Genomic DNA, 21,943 nt, shown 5'->3' on the forward strand with positions numbered 1-21,943 from the left:
CTTTTTATACTATACATATATAGTTTGCCATTTACGATATTTAAACGTTTACTCAAAAATATGCCACTCTGCATTTCGTGGAGGATCGGTGGATCTCAAGCCAGGCTTGGCAAGACCCAGGTCCTAACGGGCTATATATTATATTTATATGAGGATTCATCACTAGCTTGCTACATACCTATATTAATCTGTGTTCATCACACCACTAGTTGACCACGAGGATGTAGAGCTCGCTGCGCCCGAAGATATGGTAAATATATAGTAATACTTGCCACTTGAATCATAATATTATATTTTATAAACTTTACAATCTTTAGGTACCCTGTACTTCATTATAACCTACCTCTACCTCCTCTGAGCTACCTCAGGTTTATACCTCTAGCCTCTGAGGCCTTAGAGCATTAAACCAGCCGGTTTAATGCTCTAAGTCTGAGGCTAAATCCATGGTCCCCACTCCCCAACCTTTTTTCATATGGGCCACAAACATGTCTTAATGATCTTGGTGTCAACGTTCTTCCTTCGCGTTGTTCAAAATTAACGGTTTAAAAGTGGAAAAAATTTCATTTCATTCACGACATTTCTTTTAAAATGGTTGGAATTCACGCGCGGGCCACAGAATCTAATAAAGGCCCGGCGCGCGGCGGGCGGTGTTTACTAGGTGTTGGGGATAGCTGGGCTAAATGCTATAATAGTTAATACCTTATATACCATTTGCCTACCATTATCCAAACAGATACTTATAAAATATATTATGTATTATCAACAGACAGTTTTTCAAATTACGATAGATTTGTTATTAATATTGCAGCATGGTTATTGTTTGGTTAACTTACTGAAAGTGAAACCTAATACTAGTACTTACTGAGTTCTGAGTTCTGACTTAAAATCTAAGACCTATAGTCTAGGTCCTAGACTCTAGGTCCTAGAGTAAAGATGGCCTACTTCCTCTCTAAAAGGTAACTAAACATAATAATATTTATGTAATAATTTATCCCGCATTGTGTAGGTACTTTATAAATTACTAAAAATGATTCCTAGCTAGATCGATTTGTCGCCCCCGTTTATCGCGTGGGAACCTTACATTTCACTGGGATAAAAAGTATCCTATGTCCTTTCCCGGGACTCCATCTCCATGGCAAATTTCAGTAAAATCGGTTCAGCAGTTTGGGCGTGAAGAGGTAACAGACAGACAGACACACTTTGGCATTTATAATATTAATAGTATAGTATGGATGGACGTATTGGATAAACCTTATGCCTTTTATTACATGCAAATAACATAAAATTTTCGTCGAATTAATTAGATTTGATGTTAGTTAAAATTCCGAATAACTCAGTGATTTGTTTCAAATAGATACACTCGAAATGAAACTATTGTGGATAACGTTATTATTTACAATAATGTTTGTAAGTTTATTTTATTAAGGCGAAGCATACGATGTGAGGTGCATGACTTATCGTATCGTTCCTACGTAAAGCAACTTCCGTCGCCCATGGACACTCGCAGCATCAGAGGAGCTGCAGGTGCGTTGCCGGCCTTTTAAGAGGGAATAGGGTAATAGGGGAGTAGGGATGGGAAGGAAAGGGAATAGGGGAAGATAGGGAAGGGAATTGGGCATCCGGTAAACTCACTCACTAACACAGCGCAGGCGCTGTTTCACGCAGGTTTTCTGTGTGAACGTGGCATTTCTCCGGTCGAGCCGGCCCATTCGTGCCGAATCATGGCTCTCCCACGTAAAAAAAATATTTTGAATTAAATAATTGACTTACACTAATCATACTAGTACTTTAAAATTGTGTGTATGTCTGTTTGTCTGTATCTGTAAAAAAATAAAAATATTTTTTTTATAGAGCTGTGTGTCTGCTAAGTTCTACACTCAGGAGCTGTCGGACGATGTGAAGAGCATCAGAGATTATAATGATGTTCTTAATTTATTGAAAAGCATTGTACCACAGACATATTATTAGATCAAGATAGATACCGCAGTCGCTCCATTTGTACGAAAACGGGCGTGCCACTTTTTTCTACCTACTGTGACGTACGTGTCCATTATCTGGATTCTAGCCCCACGTTTCTATTTGAATTTCTACAGGCACTTTTAGGTACTTATTTAGGCAATTTAAAAATTCCTATTGATGTGATTCCGATAGCAGCAGAACAGACTTTCGTAAGACGAGCATTGCTCGTCGTTTGGGAACGCGATATGGCACGCGAAGTACCATCGAGGAAGTTGATTCCTACGCAATTGGCAGACCAACGTTATTTGGTCGAATATGTCAATTCAATGTTAATTGTGATCTGTCAGCTGGGTTTGACGTAACGCAACCAAACTACTCAGGTCCCCGATTTGCATAGGAATCAACTTCTCTGATAGTACATACACATGCGTATCTATCTTGACCTATGTATGTGGATACGTCTTAAACCTTATTTTGACTGACAATTTTTTATGTTACAAATTACAATAGACGTGCCATAGGCCATGGCCCATGCATCTTTATCCGCGTATATAAATAATCCCGGGAACCGCACATTTTCCAAAAAAAAAAAGAAACGTAAAAATCTTAAAGTCCTGCAGTTTGTGAGATTAGCGCGTTCAAACAAACTCTTCAGCTTTATAAAATTAACAAGAATAGAATATTATCATTATAGAAACAGAAATATTCGGCAGCCGGCTCTTTTAATACTTTATTTTAGGTTCCAGAATCAAATCAAAGAAGCGAAAATAGTTTAGAAATACCGATCGACTGGGACTCAGATTTAAGCAGTATTTTAAGGTGGGGAGAGGCAAAAAAATGTTACCAGAAGAAACATTTAAGTACGGTTTGTATTCAAGCTTGCGTGGAAGCGATAGAACTTGGCTGTCGTGAATCGTGTTGCGAAAATAAACATAAGATGAAGGAGTTTTGCGATTTGTCGTGTAATAATCAGTATAAATTTTAATATTTTAGTAAGTATTCATTTTAAAAATAGCCAAAACAAAAGGTCAGACCATAGACACAGGCAAAACAGCAGACTTCTGTCTGTCTAACAAAATTTTTATGTACCTACACCAATGATATATTATATAAAAAACCCAAAGCAGATATGTTACTACCGCGCGCGTTGTGAAGCTTCAAATACGACCCAATTTGGTCGTCTTTTATTTAGTCTGTCTCTTTTATGTAAATGGCATTTCGTATCTTTTGTTTTACTTATCTGTCAAATTTGTCAATGTTGTTCGGAAGAGATTTAAACCGAAAAATAGTATGAACGTAACAGATCAGTAGAAGTAGAATATCATTGACCTACACATAGTTTAAGCCTATTAATTTCCCAATTAAATATTATAATGTGTAAAAAATTATAATGTGTTAAATAATTTTTATTTTGTTTCTTTTAATATCAAAAAATGATCCTTATTATAGGCCTCAGCCCTTAGGGACTAGGGTTATTAATTAAGTGTTATCCATAATCCAACTCTCCCCTATTCAGAAACTTTGAGTCCATTCAAAGGACCTAGGTTATTTAGTCCCTACAATATTGCAATTCGAAAACGGAGCACTACGCGACAAGAAGAAGCGTCCGACATTTTGCATTCACCATCTTCTAATTCTTAGGATTGATTAGGTATATATGTATGAACGCACTTACACGGTGCCACGCCTTAATTACCAGGCCCAAAACGTGTGGTGTTATTATCACGTCCTTATATAATTATTTTCATATCCAATACCTATTCCACACAAAAACAAAATATTATAAGCCTTGTACCTATTACACTGTAAATTGTAATGTTTATTATTAAGGTAATCTTTATTAATTATTAGTTTTAGGTTAGTTTTACGTTAACATAAAATTTCAAGATTTACTGACGTGGGAGAGCCATGCTTTGGCACGAATGGGCCGGCTCGACCGGAGAAATACCACGTCCTCACAGAAAACCGGCGTGAAACAGCGCTTCCGCTGTGTTTCGCCGAGTAAGTGAGTTAACCGGAGGCCCAATCCCCTACCCTTTTCCTTTCCCTACCCTCCCCTATTTCCTTCCGTACCCTCCCCTATTCCCTTCCCTACCCTCCTCTATTACCCCTTAGAAGGCCGGCAACGCACCTGCAGCTCTTCTGATGCTGCGAGTGTCCATGGGCGACGGAAGTTGCTTTCCGTCAGGTGACCCGTTTGCTCGCTTGCCCCCTTAATTCATAAAAAAAAAAAAAGATAATTATTATTAATTTATTACTTCCCAAGATACCAACGTGGTACCATTGCATTATTTTCCTCAGAATTTCACGTCACACCTACGGTCGCATTCTTCCTTTACTTTATTCTCTTCAGCGCATTTATAATTTCTACAAGCCCGATGGATAGTTCTCTTGCATGAACTAACGCATATGTGAAAATGATCCTTATTAGTTTCAGAAAGAGTGTGCTTATTCGGACGTTCATACCTCAAACTGATAACGGGTACCAAATCGGCATGAGTACCCGTTATTTCTTCACTTTCATCCTTATTGGGACCTAAACTCGTTAGAAGTATCGGTGAATTAATTTTGTTATCTTTCTCGGCGACATATAAACTTACTGGTACCAAATCAGAAGGATGTATTTCTTGGACTTCCCTTGATGACTGTATTTCATCATTCTCTGCTTTGACAGAACGTAGCTTATTTGGTACCAAATTAGACAGATGTATTTCTTTTACTTCATTTGACGACTGTATTTCATCACTTTCTATATTAACAGAACGCATGTTTGTTGGTACCAAATCAGATTGATCGACTTCTTTACTTTCATCTATTCCAGAATGTAAGCTCTTTAGTACTAAATCTGACTGTATTTTTTCTATTTCTATACTAGCCTCATCAATATCTGCGTCCGATGGTTGTATTTCTTTACCGTTAGCCATAACAGGGACTCGCATTCTGACAGGTAGCATATTTAATGGCTCCACCTTGACAGAACCAATATCAGATGGTTCCAAATTTAATGTATCTGTTTCCTCGCTGTATACTTTGACAGGACGTAATGTCCTGATAGGTACCAATTCATGTTCAAACTCTATTTTCTCTTCCACGACAGGACTAAAATGTTTGTCAGGTACCAAATCTGACGGTTGTGTTTCTTCATTATGTACTCTGACAGGACGTAGACTCCGAGTAGGATCTTCTACACTTTCCAGACTAGGTGTTTTGACAGGTTGGTCTTCTGATTGTTTCGGTATTTCATTTTTCGACATCTTTGATTCTAGAGCCTACAAAAAGAACAAGTCTACTTAGTTGACGGTACTTACTTAACGGTACTTTTTCATAAAATCATCGAAGAGAAACGACGATTTAAGATATTATACAGAGAAAAAAGATAAGAATCATCAGATGTTAAAAACTTTAAAGATATTTTGCAAAATGATAGATATCATATTAAGAGATTATTTTTATATACAAACTACCTACCGATATAAAATTATTCAATAAATTCAGGGCATAGCTGTAATGCTTTATATCTTGCACATTTCCCGAAGATGGCTTCAACTCCTCAATGTAGAACTTCGCTAAAACTGTGCTCTATAATAATAAACATAATTTTCAAATACTTAGGGCCTGTTTCCCCACTTCCTGATAAGTGCCGGATAGGTAATCCACCACTTAATTTGACAGGTAGAGTATGGAGAACCTGTCAAATAAATTGTAGATATCCTATCCGGCACTTTATCAGGAAGTGGTAAAACAGGCCTTTAGTCTATTTATTCTCAAAAAAGTAAACTTTTAAAGACTTACTAATTAAAATATTTACGCAGTCTATTCAGGGCCTGTAGACAAGTGGCAAAGCGCTAACGCTAACGCTAACGCTAGCGCTACAAAATGTATGCGATTTGACATAAGTCATCGCTTCGCTAGCGAATACTAATGTCAAATCCATACATTTTGTAGCGCTAGCGTTAACGTTAGCGTAAGCGTTTTGCCACTTGTCTACGGGGGCAAGGTCCTCTGTTTTTGTCTGTTTGTGAGTTTTATATGCCAGAGAAGGACAGCAGACTTTGTATACCGTATTTTCGCTGGGTAAATATTATTATAAGTAAGGGGATTAAAAGTTGCGTTTTTAGAAGCCTAACTACTTACTTATTTAGTTTTAATTATCTGAATAATATTATAATATGCGGTTGCAAAACTTACAAAGAGCACTGGCAACAAAATTAAAATACATCGCAACATGTCGAATGGATTTTCAAATCTAATAATAATCAAAGTCGAAATGAATCTTTTGATTTCATGCTTGGAACAAGCAATAACATTTTAATCTTAATTAATTATTATGACTTTTCATAAAATTAATTACATTTTGTAAGCTTTTCGCTTGCTTTCATTTCAGATGAAAACATCCACTTGGTACTACCTACTATTACCACAGTGTGATCAGCGGGGCTAAAATGGTCTCTTTGAAGAATCATGATATGAATCATAATATGATTCATTTTTCTAAAACGCAAAATGCAACTCTGCTTGCAATTCATTTCTGAATTTTTGTACTGATTTGACATTTGTCAGTTTGACAGTTTTGACAATTCATTTGCTGAATTGATTGAGAGGAATTGCTAAATGTGACCATTTTAGCCCCGCTGTGATACAGGGTTACACCCCCTTATTACTAAAATACTTAAGAAAGTACTAAGTAGTGCCAAAGTGCGTAATTTTTTTAAAAAATTAAATAAGGGGGCAAACGAGCAAACGGGTCATGGACACTCGTAGCATCAGAAGAGCTGCAAGTGCGTTGCCGGCCTTTTGAGAGGGAATAGGGTAATAGGGGAGGTTAGGGGAGGGTAGGGAAGGGAAGGGAATAGGGGAGAGTAGGGAACGGAATAGGATAGGGAATTGGCCCCTCGGTAAACTCACTCACTCGGCGAAACACAGCGCAATCGCTGTTTCACGCCGGTTTTCTGTGAGAACGTGGTATTTCTCCGGTCGAGCCGGCCCATTCGTGCCGAAGCATGGCTTTCCCACCTCTTAACTGAGAGTATTAATTTTTAATATCTGACAAGGCTCTTGTGATGACGAGAAGTATATTCTAATTTCAAGCTCGAATATAATAGAAATGCTGATGTTAAACCCCATTGCAGACTATAAAAAAAATTTGTTACCATATTAGGTATATTTTGGTTATTGGTACCATATTATATTTTGGTACCTGTCAAGATTTTGGGTCCTGTCAATCAAATTTTGTACCTACCTCTGGCAGGTGTTGGTACTTAATTTGGGTTCTAATTAAAATAACAATAGGGATGCATTTTTAAAGCATAATTTTAATAAAACAACATATGTTGATATTATTAACATGTTATTAATTACAATTAAAGAAAATATAATACAAATTGTAAGATATAAATCACATAAAACTATATTTAAGTACATGGAATGAAAACAGTCATATAATAATATAACGGACCGACATTTTTTACAGAAAATTCACCTCCTTTACCATAACAAGGGTAATGCTACTATAGCCAAATCCATGAGATGAGGCACGGAACTTCATAGAAATTTTTGTGAGTCAATGCAGAATTTTTTCGTTTTATGTCTCGTCTCATGACTCAGACTTTAGTATATTAAATGTCCAAATTATCAATAAAAAATTCTGCTATAACAGAAAAATTATAATTATGATTCCTAAATTTCAATCTACTCAAATCAAATAATATGTGGGTTTATATTTATAACAATAAAATATTTTATGCTTATCTAAGTAACACTATTGGAAGACACTGCAAAAATGTATCGTCAATTTTCAATTCATTACAATTTCGTTTATCAAACGTTAAATACTTAAAGGACGGACTACAGGTTTTGACATTTGAAGTACAAACTGCTTCACCAATGTTTAAATAAAAAGAAAAAAACAATAACGCCATCTTTCCTCAACATTGAATTAACGATTGATGAACTATTTAGACGACTTTGTAACATATTTTGAAGATTTTAACTTCTGTCGCCTTCTGCGCATTGCTTTGTAAAATAATTAATCTTTACACCTACTTTTGTGACAAAATCTTAAATAATTTCTCACAACCGTATATACGATTTTAAATATTAATTTATAAGGCACATAATTTTATTTCAGATATATAAATAACACCAATGTGAACTGGCACAAAAAATCTCATATTTGTAGAAGGTTTGCTTACGTACTAATAAAATTTGTATAATTACAAAACTATCGATTAAAATAAACGAAAAAGGACTTTATTAAAGTACGGTACAAATATTTTATAGTACTTATTTACTTACGTCCAACAAGACTTCTTTAAAAAGTTTACAGAATGTAAAATTTTCAACCAAAAAAAAAAGAAGAACATAATATTTTTATACAAAAGCATATTATTATTGTTTTTTGACATACATTTTAAATTTGGAACGGATTTTATGACAATCTGCCACCGCTTGGGCTTCTTGAACTAGATTTTATGGAGGTGACTGAAATATTTCCAGAGCTGCTGCTCAAGTTCGGTGGTGGTGAGCGGGGCAGAGAAAAGTTTTTCTCCGTCAAATTCTCCTGACTATATGACTTTTGGCTACCAAAAACGGGTATTTTAGACGAAACGAAATTGAATTGTTGCTTTTTTTCTGACATTTTAACGGGAATGTTGCTCGGTTTCGCTAAAATTACCGGTTTTGCGTGTGGCGTGTTTTCAGCTGATCTGAGTTGCATTTGGTCGAGTTGGGAGAGGCGTCTGTTTTCCAAATCCGTGCTTGTGACGATTGGCTCTTTGGGTGATTCGTAGGTGGCGGTCCGGAATTTTATATGGCTGTTTCTCGGTAGGTCGAAGTCTGAGTGTCGTTTCTTTGGTTCGTTTTTCGTTCGTTTCTTCATCTCTGCTAGTTGTCTCCCCGAATGGTATTTTTCGTTTGTTATAAAATCGTTTAGCATTTCTATGTCTAGTTCGTATGTTAGGAGAGGTTCTTCGATTGTCTTTACTGCCGGTGGCTGTCTCTGTCGACTTGATATTTTATCTTTGCTGACTTCAGTACTTTTTAATTCAGATCGTGGAGTAGTCACTTGTATTTCTGTTATGTGATCATTCTCATTTTCTACCTCTTTCGATTCCACTGTACAATACTTTTGGGACTCAGAAACTAAAGAGGGGTTGATGGAATATTTAGTTTTTGTAACTTCTACGGTGTCATCTGTAACAGTTTTCTTGTCTTCCAAATCCTGTAATATTCTGATGCCCATTCTGGATAGTTCTTCCTGCGATTTCTGTGCCATAAAACTGGGATCGTTCTGTAACTTCATCATCAAAGCTTTAGCCTGTTCCTCATTCATTTCTGACGTGTTAAGTATGATCGTTTCTGTTCTCGTGAAAGCTGGTTCCGTGGAAGTAAAATGCATGTTTGGGTTTTGTCTTTTTATCTCCTCAAATATTTTCGAGTCTATATCTTTCACGTTGCCTTCCTCAAGCTCCATTTCATTCACTTCCCCTCCTCTCATTATACCAAAAGTCATTTGTTCAATTTGCAAAGGCACTTCTGTTTTAGTCGTGATGTATCGTGTAGAAACCTTTTCTACGTTCTGTGTAATAACTTTGTTACCAAATTCATCTTCAGTGACATTAACTGTAACGGTTTTTTGTGCAGGTTCTTGTTTCATCGTAAGCGAAACGTTTGCCGGCTCCATGTACAGCGTTCTCGTTTCTTTATCTTCACGGATTTTTGTACCTTCTACTAAATCTGGGATACGCCGAAGATTTGTTTCACCGATTTCTATGGATTTAGTATATTTCTGTCGGACTTCGGGCATTGAAACTTTTTCGTTTGTTGATATGGTGACTATGTTTCTACTTTGTACTTCTTCATCCTCTTTTGTTTCTGGCCAACTTGATTGTGCTTCTTCTTGTGTTTTCTTCTCTACACGCATGCTATTATTGGCAGACCCGACTCTTATATTGCTAACGAAGTCATCGTAATCCCGTGTAATGTTCTCTTGTTTGTATTTTATGATTTTACTTGTGTCTGGTGATTTCTCATCAACATTTACAACATCCGGTTGATGTCTATTTGACTTGAAGGAATCAGTCATCCCAGATGTTGATTCTTTACTTGCTTCTTCAGGTTTCTGATTATTTTGATCTAGATGCACATTAAAAATGGGATTTTTAGCTAGCAATTTCTTCATCATTTCAGATTTTGGCCTTTCTAAACTATTAACATACGAACTTCTGGAAACTTTCATATCATCCGGTATGTTAGTATCATAAGACATAGACACTTTTTCTTCATGTTTAACGGGCGATGTTTTAATTTCAGTGGATTGACTGTCTTGAGAAGTTTCAAGTGAACTCATGTTGCTACCGTCAGAGGTAGATTTAGCAAATTCAGTGACTAATTTCAAGTGAACTTTCAAATTCTCATCCATTATTCGACGTGCTAAATGATCAGAAGATTCCTGAGATTCTTTGTTCTCCGATAAATCTGCGATTGTTTGTGGTTTATAGATTTCTTGCGATCCATGTCTTTCCGATTCTATTGAGCTGCTTGAACCCTTTACAATAGCATCTTCCAAAGTACCGAATTCTGATCCCTTCTTTAGACGGTTTCTCTGGAATGTACTGAGTCCTTCCATAGCAGAAGCTTTAGCAATGTTCAAACTTAATCTAGGTTCTTTTTGTTTGATAACTACTCCCTTTTCCGAATCGATGGATTCTGGTAGTACATCTTCTGTGCCGGAATCGAAGAAGGTTGACTCGACAACTGACATAGCTTTTCTTTTCTTAGGTGACAATGTGCTTTCTTGAATTTCATCATCGGCAGATATATCTAGACTTTGTGCCCTTTCTAAGGTGCCTGTTGAGGGCTTGCTTGATTTCTTTCTAATTTCAAACTTAGAAAGATCACCTAAGGAGGTAGCTTTACGCTCATGTTCATCGACAATTGAAGTGTTTTCTGATTCTGAATTTGTAGTGTCATTTAATGGTGAACTGTGGATGGTTATATCACTATTATTCAGTTCAATCGCAGTGGACCCTTTATCACTTTTTTCGCTGTTATTCAGGGAGACAACGGAATGCACATCTTGATTTGACGATAAATTCGATTTGGAATCCGCAAAGAAGTTATTAAGGGAATCGCTTTCTCTCTTAAATGGTTTGGACACAATATCATCGATGTCGTCCTGAGTGAAATTCATTGTTTCTTCAACACGAGGCTTTATTTTATTAACTTTAGGAGTGGATGTGTATGAGGTAACTGCAGACTTAGTAGTAACCGATGTATTATGTAAAATACTCGAATGTTCTTTCTCGTTACTCAAAAAGTCTGAAGTATTTTTCAATTGTTCAATGATGCTATCATCACTCTTATTCTTCTCGAGTTCTCCGGGTGGAGAAGGAGCTTTTCCTTTAGACTTTTTGGAGGGTTTAGGCGGTTCCTCTTTTTTAATCTCAATTTTCTCTTGTACTAATTCCGTTGAACTCTTTCTGTTGCTCCTAGCCGCTTTAGCCGCGTCAAACATGTGTTGAGGTAGCTCCTGCGGTATTCCGTTCTCATCCCTTTTGATGCCACTAGAATTTAAATCGGTGCGGGCGAACGATGACATTGTAGACGATTCGGAGATTTTGGATGACTCATGGCTGATATTCGCTTCTGCTTCGTTCGTCTTCGTTCTAGCGTTTGGTATGGGTGGTGCTAGTTTTTCTCTTCTTTTAGCCACTACTGGTTTCTTCTGTTCAATTTCGTTTTCATGTTGTATTTGTGCTACTGGAGGCAACGGGGCTTTCTTCGGTTCTGGCTTATCTATCTTATCGATCTCATCTGTGCTTACTTTTTCTGGTGTGATGTTACCATTCTCTACCTTCTGTTTTAGAACGCCGTCATCAGGAACGTTGGGTGGCAAAACTCTTATTCCGAATTTCATTCCTCGTTTTGGATCATACTCTCTCTTTTGCACTTCCGTATGCTCTATATGTGTTATGCCATTCTCTGGTTGTATGATTTGGATTTCGCTGCCCATGGAATGTCTTTCCTTTTTGTCTGGCTTTTGTGTGATACCCGTTACATCAGAATGTCTGTTCTTCATCATTTTCAAATTCTTTTCGTTCTCTCTCTCTAATGTCGACGGTGGATCTTTTCTCTCTTTCTTGTTTCTTTCCAACGTTGTGGTGGTTATGATCTTTTCGCTGATGATTTTCTTGATTCCTGTCTTGCCGTGCTTCGTTTCTAATGTTGAGTTGTTTGAGTGTGAGGTGTTGGGAGATTTTGGTGGGTGCAGTAACTTCCCTTCCTTTTCCAGCTGAAACAAAAAATATATGATTAACAATAATAATAAATGTAATTTAATATGAAAGCGACATGTGGATCAGCTGGTTCGAAATTGCCACATTTGCAGTACATGTTTCATACATCCTATAAGAAATTTTATGAACTGTGAATCTTATAGTAATCTACTTTATGGTTACAATTTTATAGATTGTGCGTTTAAAATATTTTAATTTGTAGGTAGATTTGGGTATTTATCCGTGCGTCATGTATGTTTCTTTAAATATTGTTCGCAGTAATTCTTATGACTATTATTTCAGGCATTTTAATTTCTAAAGTATGCTTATATGACTTTCATTACAAACAATAGCACATTCCTTAACGTAGGCGACGCTTATGACAAATACTAACATCCTATATAAACACCAATGTTATTCAATAAACAACCTTGCTGTGTTGACATGAGATTCAAAATATTTTGCTTTCACAATGCAACATTAGTGTTATTACAAAATGAATCTTACTCCATTCATGCACGGTCCAAAATACTTTGGTGATGTGTTACCGTTATAATAAGACACTAATTTCATTTAATTACGCTTGTATGAAGTCTCATATTATAATGGTTGTATTGTATGGGATGGTATGTAATTCTTTTATAACTCATTGTTTTCATCATAATAATAGTTTGTGAGTTCGCAATGTGATATAATATTATTAAATAAAATTATATAAGCAAGGGCATTATGTCGAATAACACTTTACTTAGTTAATAACATACTATGTTTTACTATAGTCTATATGCCTAACGTGACCATACGTCCCGCTAAGTTCTAAGTTCTCTCGTCAACCGTTCAAACATTAACCAACTCACCGTGCTAACATCGCCGGTGCTGCCCGCCTTCATCAAAGGGTGTTTCACCCCCCAGCCCTCGCCGCTGACCCTCCCGCCCCCCACCACCTCCAACTCCACCGGGTAGGGGGAGGCGAGAGAGAGAATGGAGACGGCGTCCTCTAGCGGCGTGCCGGAGAACTCTATCTTGATGGACTTGATCTTGTCGCCTGGAAAGAAAGTTGTTTTAATTTTATTTAGAGGATTTTCTTGGCTGTATGTGATTTTAAATACTTTCAGAACAGAATATAATATCTTAGTAGTACCATCTTTCAGGCAGTATGTAGTAATGTAGTATGTACCATCTCAATAGAGATTACTATGAAAGTAGCACCGCATATATTATCTTAATGGCTGAAATAGCATTTTTTTAACTTTTGTGTGGGCAAACTCATGATGCTGGGGCGCTAGCCTATACAAATCACAAAAGCTCTTTAGCGCTGCTACTTTCTACTCTACATGTTACCCTAAAGTATTATCACTTAATAATTTTGTTACATCATTAACTACAGGGGGCCGACAGATTTGATACATGGGGCAACGCTGCACCCATAGAAATAAATCAAGATAGAACAGCTAAGCGGGTGGAGTACGCGTGTTTCAATCTTGCACAAGTGAGCAAGATTCATTGAACGTTCATTCAGTCAGCGCGCACGTCTCGACTTGATTACACCAGAGCGGTTGTGCAAAAATGTCTCATTGCGCAGTGTCTAATTGTAAAAATAGAAGTACGAAAGTGAATCGATCAAAAGGAGGTATTTCTTTCCACGGGTAAGTTATTTGTTCTAACTAAAAGCAAAGCAAAAATTGGCACGAGCGATTCCTTAGCAACGCACGCGCGTCGCCGTTCTATCTTGATTTATTTCTATGGCTGCACCGCTTTGCCGGTCAGGTTGGGGGTGTTAGGTTTTTTAGTTACGGAATTTTATTCAGTCGACGCGCTCAAAGCCCACGATAAAAGCTATAAAAATTTCACATAGCTCTGAAGAGAGAGCCATACATAGTACATACCAGGCTGTACATCAGCGGCGGCGGCTGGACCGTTTCTGAGCACGCTCTGCACGCGCACGCCGTCCCGGGCTCCGCCCCCGCACGTCAGCCCGAGGCCTGTGAAGTCCCGCGCCCATAGCTTCACGCGGCGGACTTGGGCTCGCTGGAAATTAGAAAATGGGGGATGTTTAAAAAACTATAAATAAAAAATATTACATTTTATTTTGTAATATGCACGTAATGCGCTTTCATTTGAGACCCCACTCGAGTATATTTCCAGATATTCGGTAATTCTTGCCCACTTTTTTTTATGAAATAAGGGGGCAAACGAGCAAACGGGTCACCTGGTGGAAAGCAACTTCCGTCGCCCATGGACACTCGCAGCATCAGAAAGCTGCAGGTGCGTTGCCGGCCTTTTAAGAGGAAATAGGGTAATAGGGAACGGTAGGGAAGGGAAGGGAATAGGGTAGGGTATTGGGCCTCCGGTAAACTCACTCACTCAGCGAAACACAGCGCAAGCGCTGTTTCACGCTGGTTTTCTGTGAGAACGTGGTATTTCTCCGGTAGAGCCGGCCCATTCGTGCCGAAGCATGGCTCTCCCACGTAAAAACTTTCACCCCCCACAACTTTTAAACGACTCAACCGATTTTCATCAAACACGTAGACTAAGAACACTCGCACGTAATCCACCTAAAAGACGGGTTGCACTCCGGGAGTGCCGGCAGAGGTGAAAACTTGATTATTAACGTTGTGCATTATTTTTTTAACCCATTTTTTATGAAAATCGATTTTTAAAAAATCCATTTTTTTAATTAATCGAAACCCTTACAATCGATTAAATTTTTAACCCATTTTTTATGAAAATTGTTTTTTTTAATTAATCGAAACCCTTACAATCGATTAAAAAATATCGACAATCGAAAAAATAACAATCGATTGTTCGATTAATCGATTACGATGTTACAACACTACTCTCCAACCATCTTACGGTTTTTCGATCAGCACGAGAATCTGACGCGAGTTTCACAGTTTTTACCCATCCCACAAAAGTGCTCAACACCGCTAAAGAAGTTTTCACTTCAAAAACTAAATTGAAATTGGTTTATCCGTTCGGGAGCTATGATGCCACAGACAGACACACAGACACGTCAAACTAATAACATCCCTCTTTTTGCGTCAGGGGTTAAAAACATAAAAAAGAAAAATACATCCAAAATAGCTAACGATTACTTACCTAAGCATTGCTCAATTTATAAAAATAATTTAATAACGAGGTTTCGTCAACCAATCATAATAACCTAAATTATTCACATTCCTGAACCAGCTCTACTATCTATGGCAGCTATACTCAACCTGCGGCCCGCCGGCACCTTATCAGCGGCACGCGTTACGCGTGAAGTTACACCATTTTGAAATTCACGCCCACCGGCAAAATACAAAAGGTAAAGTCCAAAGTCGTCGCGAAAGTCGTGAAATTGTTTTCGCTTGTAAATCGCTAATTTTAAGGATCGTTTTTTTTTAAACCTACAAAATTTTGGTCGTGGCCTCGACACCAAGACCAAAACGTGTTCGTGGCCCGTATAAAAAAGGTTGAGCATCACTGATCTATGGTATTTCCTTGACTTGATGTTAGATAACTAGATGCACAATTATAATTATTTACTAGTTGAAGAAACTTAGTTGCGTAGTAATTAGTTTTTCGCCTTTATATTTTGCCGCATTATAAACTATCCTATTATCCTTTACGTATACGTATAACAAAAATAAGTGATAATACTTTAGGGTGTGTACGTGTTCCTTGTAGAGAGTTCACTGTGAAAGGAGCAGCGCTGAAAGACCAAAAAATTTGTTCACTTTTGTATGGGCAAGGGCCCGAGCGCCACGAGTTTCCCCATACAAAATATATATATATATATATATATATATATATATATATATATATATATATATATATATATATATATATATATATATATATATATATATATATATATATATATGGAATCTCGGAATCGGCTCCAACGATTTTCATGAAATTTAGTATATAGGGGGTTTCGGGGGCGATAAATCGATCTAGCTAGGAATCATTTTCAGAAAATGTCTTTTTATTCGTGTTTTATCGATAATCGATAAACTGAAAAATATGGCTCTTCCTGACATCTATTGGCGAATAATAATACTATTTTGTTGGCAACTAATTGTTTCAAAGACCAGTAGATGGCGTTATGAAGTAACACGAAGTCAATGAGTGTTTGCTATACCGAGCAAAGCTCCGTCATCCAGGTACTAATATTATAAAGGCTTAAGTTTGAATGTATGGATGTATCATGGATGTGTGGATATATGGATGTGTGGATATATGGATGTACAATTATTATTGTGCAATGTACATGTCTCATTTAATCTGATTCAATATGTGGATTTACCATTATTTGTTGTTTATATTTAAGTATTTTTGTAATTTTTGTGCACAATTATAAAGTATATTTGTTTGTTTGTTTGTTTGTATGTTTGTTACTCTTTCACGCAAAAACTACTGAATGGATTTTAATGAAACTTTACAATAATATTATAGCTTATACATCAGAACAACACATAGGCTACAATTTTAACCGACTTGCAAGATGGGGGAGGTGTTTAAAAATCGATTTAGCGGTTTATGGAATAAGTAACTTTCATATTTAAAAAAATCTTTATTCAAAATAATTGTAAAAAATCTAGGAAACATATCATAATACAAATTACAATATGATAAGAAAGTGTTTATCTGTCTGTCTGCCCGTGTTCACGCTTTAAACACTTTACCCATTTTTATGGGTACTTATATAATAACTCAGTGAGTTATACTTACGTTATACAGTATACTATGTACTAGGTGGCTCGAGGAGAGACGTAACATAGTTTTTATCCCGGAAAATGTATGGTTCCCGTTACAAACATTATCCAGGGCCCAACTTTAATAATTCAAATGTCTCAGATCTCAGGCTGTCTCACTCAGCACAGATGACAGAATGATTATGATAAATTGCGGTAGTAGTTCGATTTACCACAATTGGACCCAGCCTCATTTATTTTCAAGGATCCCACAAAAACTTCTAATCTATCCTATCGGGGTTTACCTTTACATCATCATGTCATGACATCATCCATGCATCAGCATATCCGTGAGGATTATAACTCATATCCAGATAATGGGCTTAACGGCCTCTCTTCACGATAACCATGATTACCATCTTAAATAATATTATATTGATCATTGATCATAATATAATAAAAATCTGAGAGCGTCCGTGGCCTAATGGGCAGACCTTCGGTTCGCACTCCTAGAGAGTGCAGGTTCGAACCCGGGTGGAGGCGTGTACCTATGAGACATTTTCTGATCTCAAGTACATAATACGGACGCTCGTACGGTGAAGGAAAACATCGTGAGGAAACCCGCACATAGTTGGTCCCAGACGTATTGACTAGTTCTTTCCTCTGGACTAGGCCGACTATGATGCGAGAATGCCGTATGCGCTTGGGCAACCATACGGACATTTAAAAAATCTTGTCCCAGGCACTACAATATTTGAGGAGTGGTTACTTCGCTCTGAAAAATACTGTATAAATCATCCACAACGGATGTAAAGGCCTAGTTGAATAAAAATCTTAAATATTTAAGACTTCCTTACGCCAAAACTTGTTAAAAAACAAAAAATCGGCCAATTGCGAGTCGTACTTGCGCACGAAGGTTTCCGTAACGGTATAGAGCAAAAATAAGTAAAAAATGTGTTTTTTTGTATGGGAAGGATCTTAATTTTTTTTTACTTTTATTAATCTGACTGAAAAGACATTTTGTTTCCAACACTTCATTTTGCGCAGAGTAGGTAACAGGTTTTTAATTCCCATTTTCCAAGAAAATTGACGTTTATTTTATCTTCTAGGGGGGCTGCTTCCCCCTGCCCCTACCTGGATACGCCCATGCACTATGCAGACAACGAAGTCTTGATAATGGGGTCTAGTTTTTACACTTTAGGTACGGAACTCTAAAAACGTAAATTTTCAAATTGTTAGTCACCTTGTTGTCGTCGAGTCGGGAGCGTCACTTAACGCGCCTACGGTTTTTGTGAACACCCTGTATAATTTGAAACGGTCCAGCTCTATTGCAACACCATAGACCGAGGTAGTAATAGATACGACCGAAAAAGCTGCATTTCTGACGTAGTGGTTGCAAATAGGGAATATTAGGCAAAGGTTGGCGCAGAGGGCGCTACTAACCCATACAGTAAATAATCCGACATGTTGCATACGTTATATCAGAATATTGACAGAAACGTTATCAAACGTCAAATAAATATTTTTGCTTACATTGGAGTATTATTTCCTACCAATTACGTTGCGCCAAAATTCGTTCATCGTGCGGTAGCTGTATATTTTTCCGGTATAAAAAGTATCCTATATCGTTTCCCAGGATTCAAAATATCTCCATACCAAACAGCAAAATCGGTTCAGCGGTTTGGGCGTGAAGAGGTAACAGACAGAAAAAATATGATGGATGTTAGCTGTCTGATCTATCGTGTGACGTTTCCAATATGACAGACAAAGACAAGCTGACTAGATTAAGCAATATAATATTATTTGTTAATTCAAAATCAAACCGCTTACGATCTGGGAGTTGGGACCTGTGATCGCTGCGCAACCATTGCACCCACTATAACGACCAACCGTTAGTAAGATAACGCCCGCCATATCTAGACCTCTCGTCGTCTATAGTCGGCAGCTATTTTCTAATATCATGTCAATTTGTCTGGGTGCGGAATGCGGCATTCGTTACAGGCTACCTGCGCTTATACTAGTTATGATTTATAACTGACGCTATATTATACTAGATGTTGTCCGGAATTCCGGAAAATCGCTCGGAATATTTTTTTCGGGATAGTATAGTAAAGTATGTTATGTTTTTCTCTAAATTTTCATAAATATCGATTGAGGCATGAAGAGATAACAGAAGGGCAGACAACGTTTGCCGGGACAGCTAGTATTTAATATAACATACCTGTAAATACGAGTCATCCCTGCTTTTCTCGGGTTTCGTGAATTCTGCCGCTAGCGCATGCGTTTTGCCGCTGAGTGGCAATGTCGGTGCTTCGTTCTGCCACTTCTCTTCTTGTCTGAACCCGGGGTTGTCGAAAGCGAACTCATCTTTGACGGACTCTGGATCCGTGGCAAATACTAGATGCTTTCCTGTGAAAAAAAATAAACGTCAAAAATATTGTCTATGGACTATGCCTTAACTTTTTTCTAGAAACTTATGCCACTCCAATAGCTTAATTACATTATGCAAAGAATTGCAGCAAAACACTTCATAATAGTGCATAACTTAATAAAAACGTTATTAATGACATTATTAGTAACAATGGCTAGAGAAAGTAACCCACTTACTGCAAATTAGTCTTTTGAAAGTAAAAGTCTAAGATTAACTAGCAATAAAACAAGTAGTTACTTAAATTGTGGCTTTGGCTATTACTCGATATATCTATAAGTAAGTAGATTATTTGTTGCGGAATTCCAGAGTTACGGGAAAATATGTGAATTTCCCGAAACTCCGGAATTTGGCCACGTGTAGACCAGGCTTTATAGCTACTAGTTTTATAATTTGTGGCATATATTTTTGATTTTGAAATTATTAAACGCAAAGTAACTGCAACACCATTTTAATGGTTTACATTATTCCAATCCAGTAATCCAATCCAGCGCTGGATTGCTACTGTAATCTGTAATCTGCATTCCAGTACCCGTTCACATTATTCCAATCCAGGATGAATAATGTAAACCTGTTTAGAGGACCGGTTGGTCTCTCTAAGAGTTCACTAGAGGTCGGAGGAGTATAGAGTAAAACTCGATTTACTGTGGTGAACTGAAGTGATTTATTTACAAAAATGCGCTGCTTATATACAAAAAAATGAGTTAATTATTATTATTACAAAATGTACAAAGGTTAAAAGATTGATTGTGATTGGCTATTACAATTAGAAAGAGATGTACAGAAAGGGATAACAACATTTACAAAAATTAGAAAGGGAAAAAAATTGAATAAGAAATATTTACAAGGTAATTATGATTGCCGCGCGAGAAACTGGCCGCGCCGCGGCGCGCGGCGCTGGCATCGCCCGAGTATAAATATGGGCTCTCGCGGGCCGCGAATTCAGTTCGCCCGCGCGCGCCATTCCGATATCGTCTCGCTGCTGCTCGTCGCTACGCCGGTAATAACAGTAGTGCCGCCATTTTGTGAAGATGTTATGAAGAATTCTTATTAGAAAAACGCCCTTTTCAGGGCCGGTTCATGTCCGGTATTATTACACGGACAGCTGTTTCTCTTGTCATTGCGAACGTACGTTCTTTGCAGAGCGATTTTCTTCTGTGTTTCAACTTCTATAACGAACGTATACAAAGACGGCGTGCGTTCTTTTCAGAGCGCGTTGTTTTCTTTGTTTCATCGGCGAACGAACGTAGGTACTGCTACAGTGCTCCCCCTCAAGCGAAGCGTACCGGCAGTCTGACGGCACGGCCTGTTCTTGTTGTCTTCTGTGCTGGACTTGCTGGTAACTTCTGCTTGATCGGTGTTGCACTTGGTAATGGTTGTGAGGTAACAGGTAAAGGTAATGAGGTAACGGTAAAAGGTAATGAGGTATTTTCAGGTAAATTATTGGTATGTGAAGGTAAGGTAACAGGTAAATTGGTATTAGGTAAGTTGAGAATTACCGGTGACTGTTGTACATTGCTCGTTGACTCGCCGAAGTAATCTTCACTCAGTATGTAGGCGGGCTTCAAACGATCGATGGATACTGTTGCTGTGCGATCGGGTAGTTGTATTACGTAGTATTTGTCTTCTCGTCGGAGAACTCTGTACGGCCCGTCGTACGGTGTTTGAAGTGGTTTTCTCACGGCGTCGTTACGTAAAAATACGTATTCGCACGTAAGTAGATCACGATGTATGAAGATGTTGCGTTGGTTACCGTGGCGCTGTACATTGTTTTTCGGCTTGAGAGAGTTGATGTTTTTTCGTAGTTGCTCAATGTAGGTATGATCTAAGCTCGATGATGATGTTGTTTCGAAGAAGTCGGCCGGTAAACGTAGGTTACGGCCGTAGGTTAATTCGGCGGCGCTGACTCCGGTGTCCTCTCGTATGGCGGCGCGTAGTCCGAGTAAAACTGTAGGTAGCTCGTCGATCCACGATGTATTACTGTTGATGAGTCTTGTTTTCAGTGAATTCTTGAGACTTCGATGCCAGCGTTCGATCATTCCGTTAGATTGCGGGTGGTACGGTGTTGTACGGGTTTTTTCTATTCCCATACATCGAGTTAAGTTGACGAACAGCTGACTCTCGAACTGGCGTCCTTGATCGGTTGTTATTGTAGTCGGACACCCGAATCTCGCTATCCATTGCTCGTAGAATACTCTTGCGACGGTTTCGGCGGTGATGTCGGTGAGTGGTACAGCTTCAGGCCATTTTGTCGAGCGATCGATCATAGTAAGTAGGTATCTATGACCACTCGCTGTTGTAGGCAGCGGACCGATGATGTCGGTGTGTGTATGTTGAAAGCGGTCGACTTGTGGGAATGTCGACACGGCGCTCGATGTATGTCGCTGTATTTTGCTTCGCTGACATTGTATGCAGGTTTTCGTCCACGCGCTAATGTCGGAGTTCATTGACGGCCAGAAGAATTTTTGCGCGATGAGTTTTCTTGATGCTTTTGTTCCAGGATGACTTATGTTATGAATGGAGTCGAACACGGCGCGTCGAAAGTCTTGTGGAATGTACGGCCGGACGTATTTTGTTGAAGTTTCGCATACAATCTTGATATC

The 21,943-nt window shown here is 38.0% G+C and overlaps 2 protein-coding genes across 2 annotated transcripts in view; both read right to left on the minus strand.

Annotated features, from left to right (window-relative positions):
* Window positions 1-4,196: 4,196 nt before the first annotated feature.
* On the minus strand, window positions 4,197-6,245 carry LOC121738020. The gene is made up of 3 exons (XM_042129827.1): window positions 6,148-6,245; window positions 5,428-5,538; window positions 4,197-5,228 (listed from the first exon to the last, which is right to left on the minus strand). The coding sequence occupies exons 1-3, from the start codon at window positions 6,184-6,186 to the stop codon at window positions 4,257-4,259; spliced, it is 1,122 nt and encodes a 373-aa protein (XP_041985761.1). The 5' UTR covers window positions 6,187-6,245; the 3' UTR covers window positions 4,197-4,256.
* A 1,042-nt stretch (window positions 6,246-7,287) lies between these two features.
* LOC121737936 overlaps window positions 7,288-21,943 on the minus strand; it is a 57,445-nt gene continuing 42,789 nt past the window's right edge. The window contains exons 2-5 of the mRNA XM_042129672.1: window positions 19,134-19,321; window positions 14,120-14,261; window positions 13,091-13,278; window positions 7,288-12,250 (exon numbers count right to left, since the gene is read on the minus strand). Of these exons, the coding sequence (XP_041985606.1) occupies window positions 8,387-12,250; window positions 13,091-13,278; window positions 14,120-14,261; window positions 19,134-19,321 (4,382 nt within the window). The 3' untranslated portion in view covers window positions 7,288-8,386. The remainder of the gene's footprint in view (window positions 12,251-13,090; window positions 13,279-14,119; window positions 14,262-19,133; window positions 19,322-21,943) is intronic.

This window comes from Aricia agestis, chromosome 22, assembly GCF_905147365.1.
Source record: "Aricia agestis chromosome 22, ilAriAges1.1, whole genome shotgun sequence".
In the NCBI taxonomy this organism is placed as follows: domain Eukaryota; kingdom Metazoa; phylum Arthropoda; class Insecta; order Lepidoptera; family Lycaenidae; genus Aricia; species Aricia agestis.

Excerpts from the sequence above, each read along its gene's own strand:
- LOC121738020 (XM_042129827.1), bottom strand. The coding sequence starts at position 6,186 with ATGTTGCGATGTATTTTAATTTTGTTGCCAGTGCTCTTT. Across the intron at positions 5,539-6,147 it reads TTTTGTTGCCAGTGCTCTTT|AGCACAGTTTTAGCGAAGTT; the intron begins GTAAGTTTTGCA and ends TTATTATTATAG. Across the intron at positions 5,229-5,427 it reads TATTGAATAATTTTATATCG|GCTCTAGAATCAAAGATGTC; the intron begins GTAGGTAGTTTG and ends TTCTTTTTGTAG.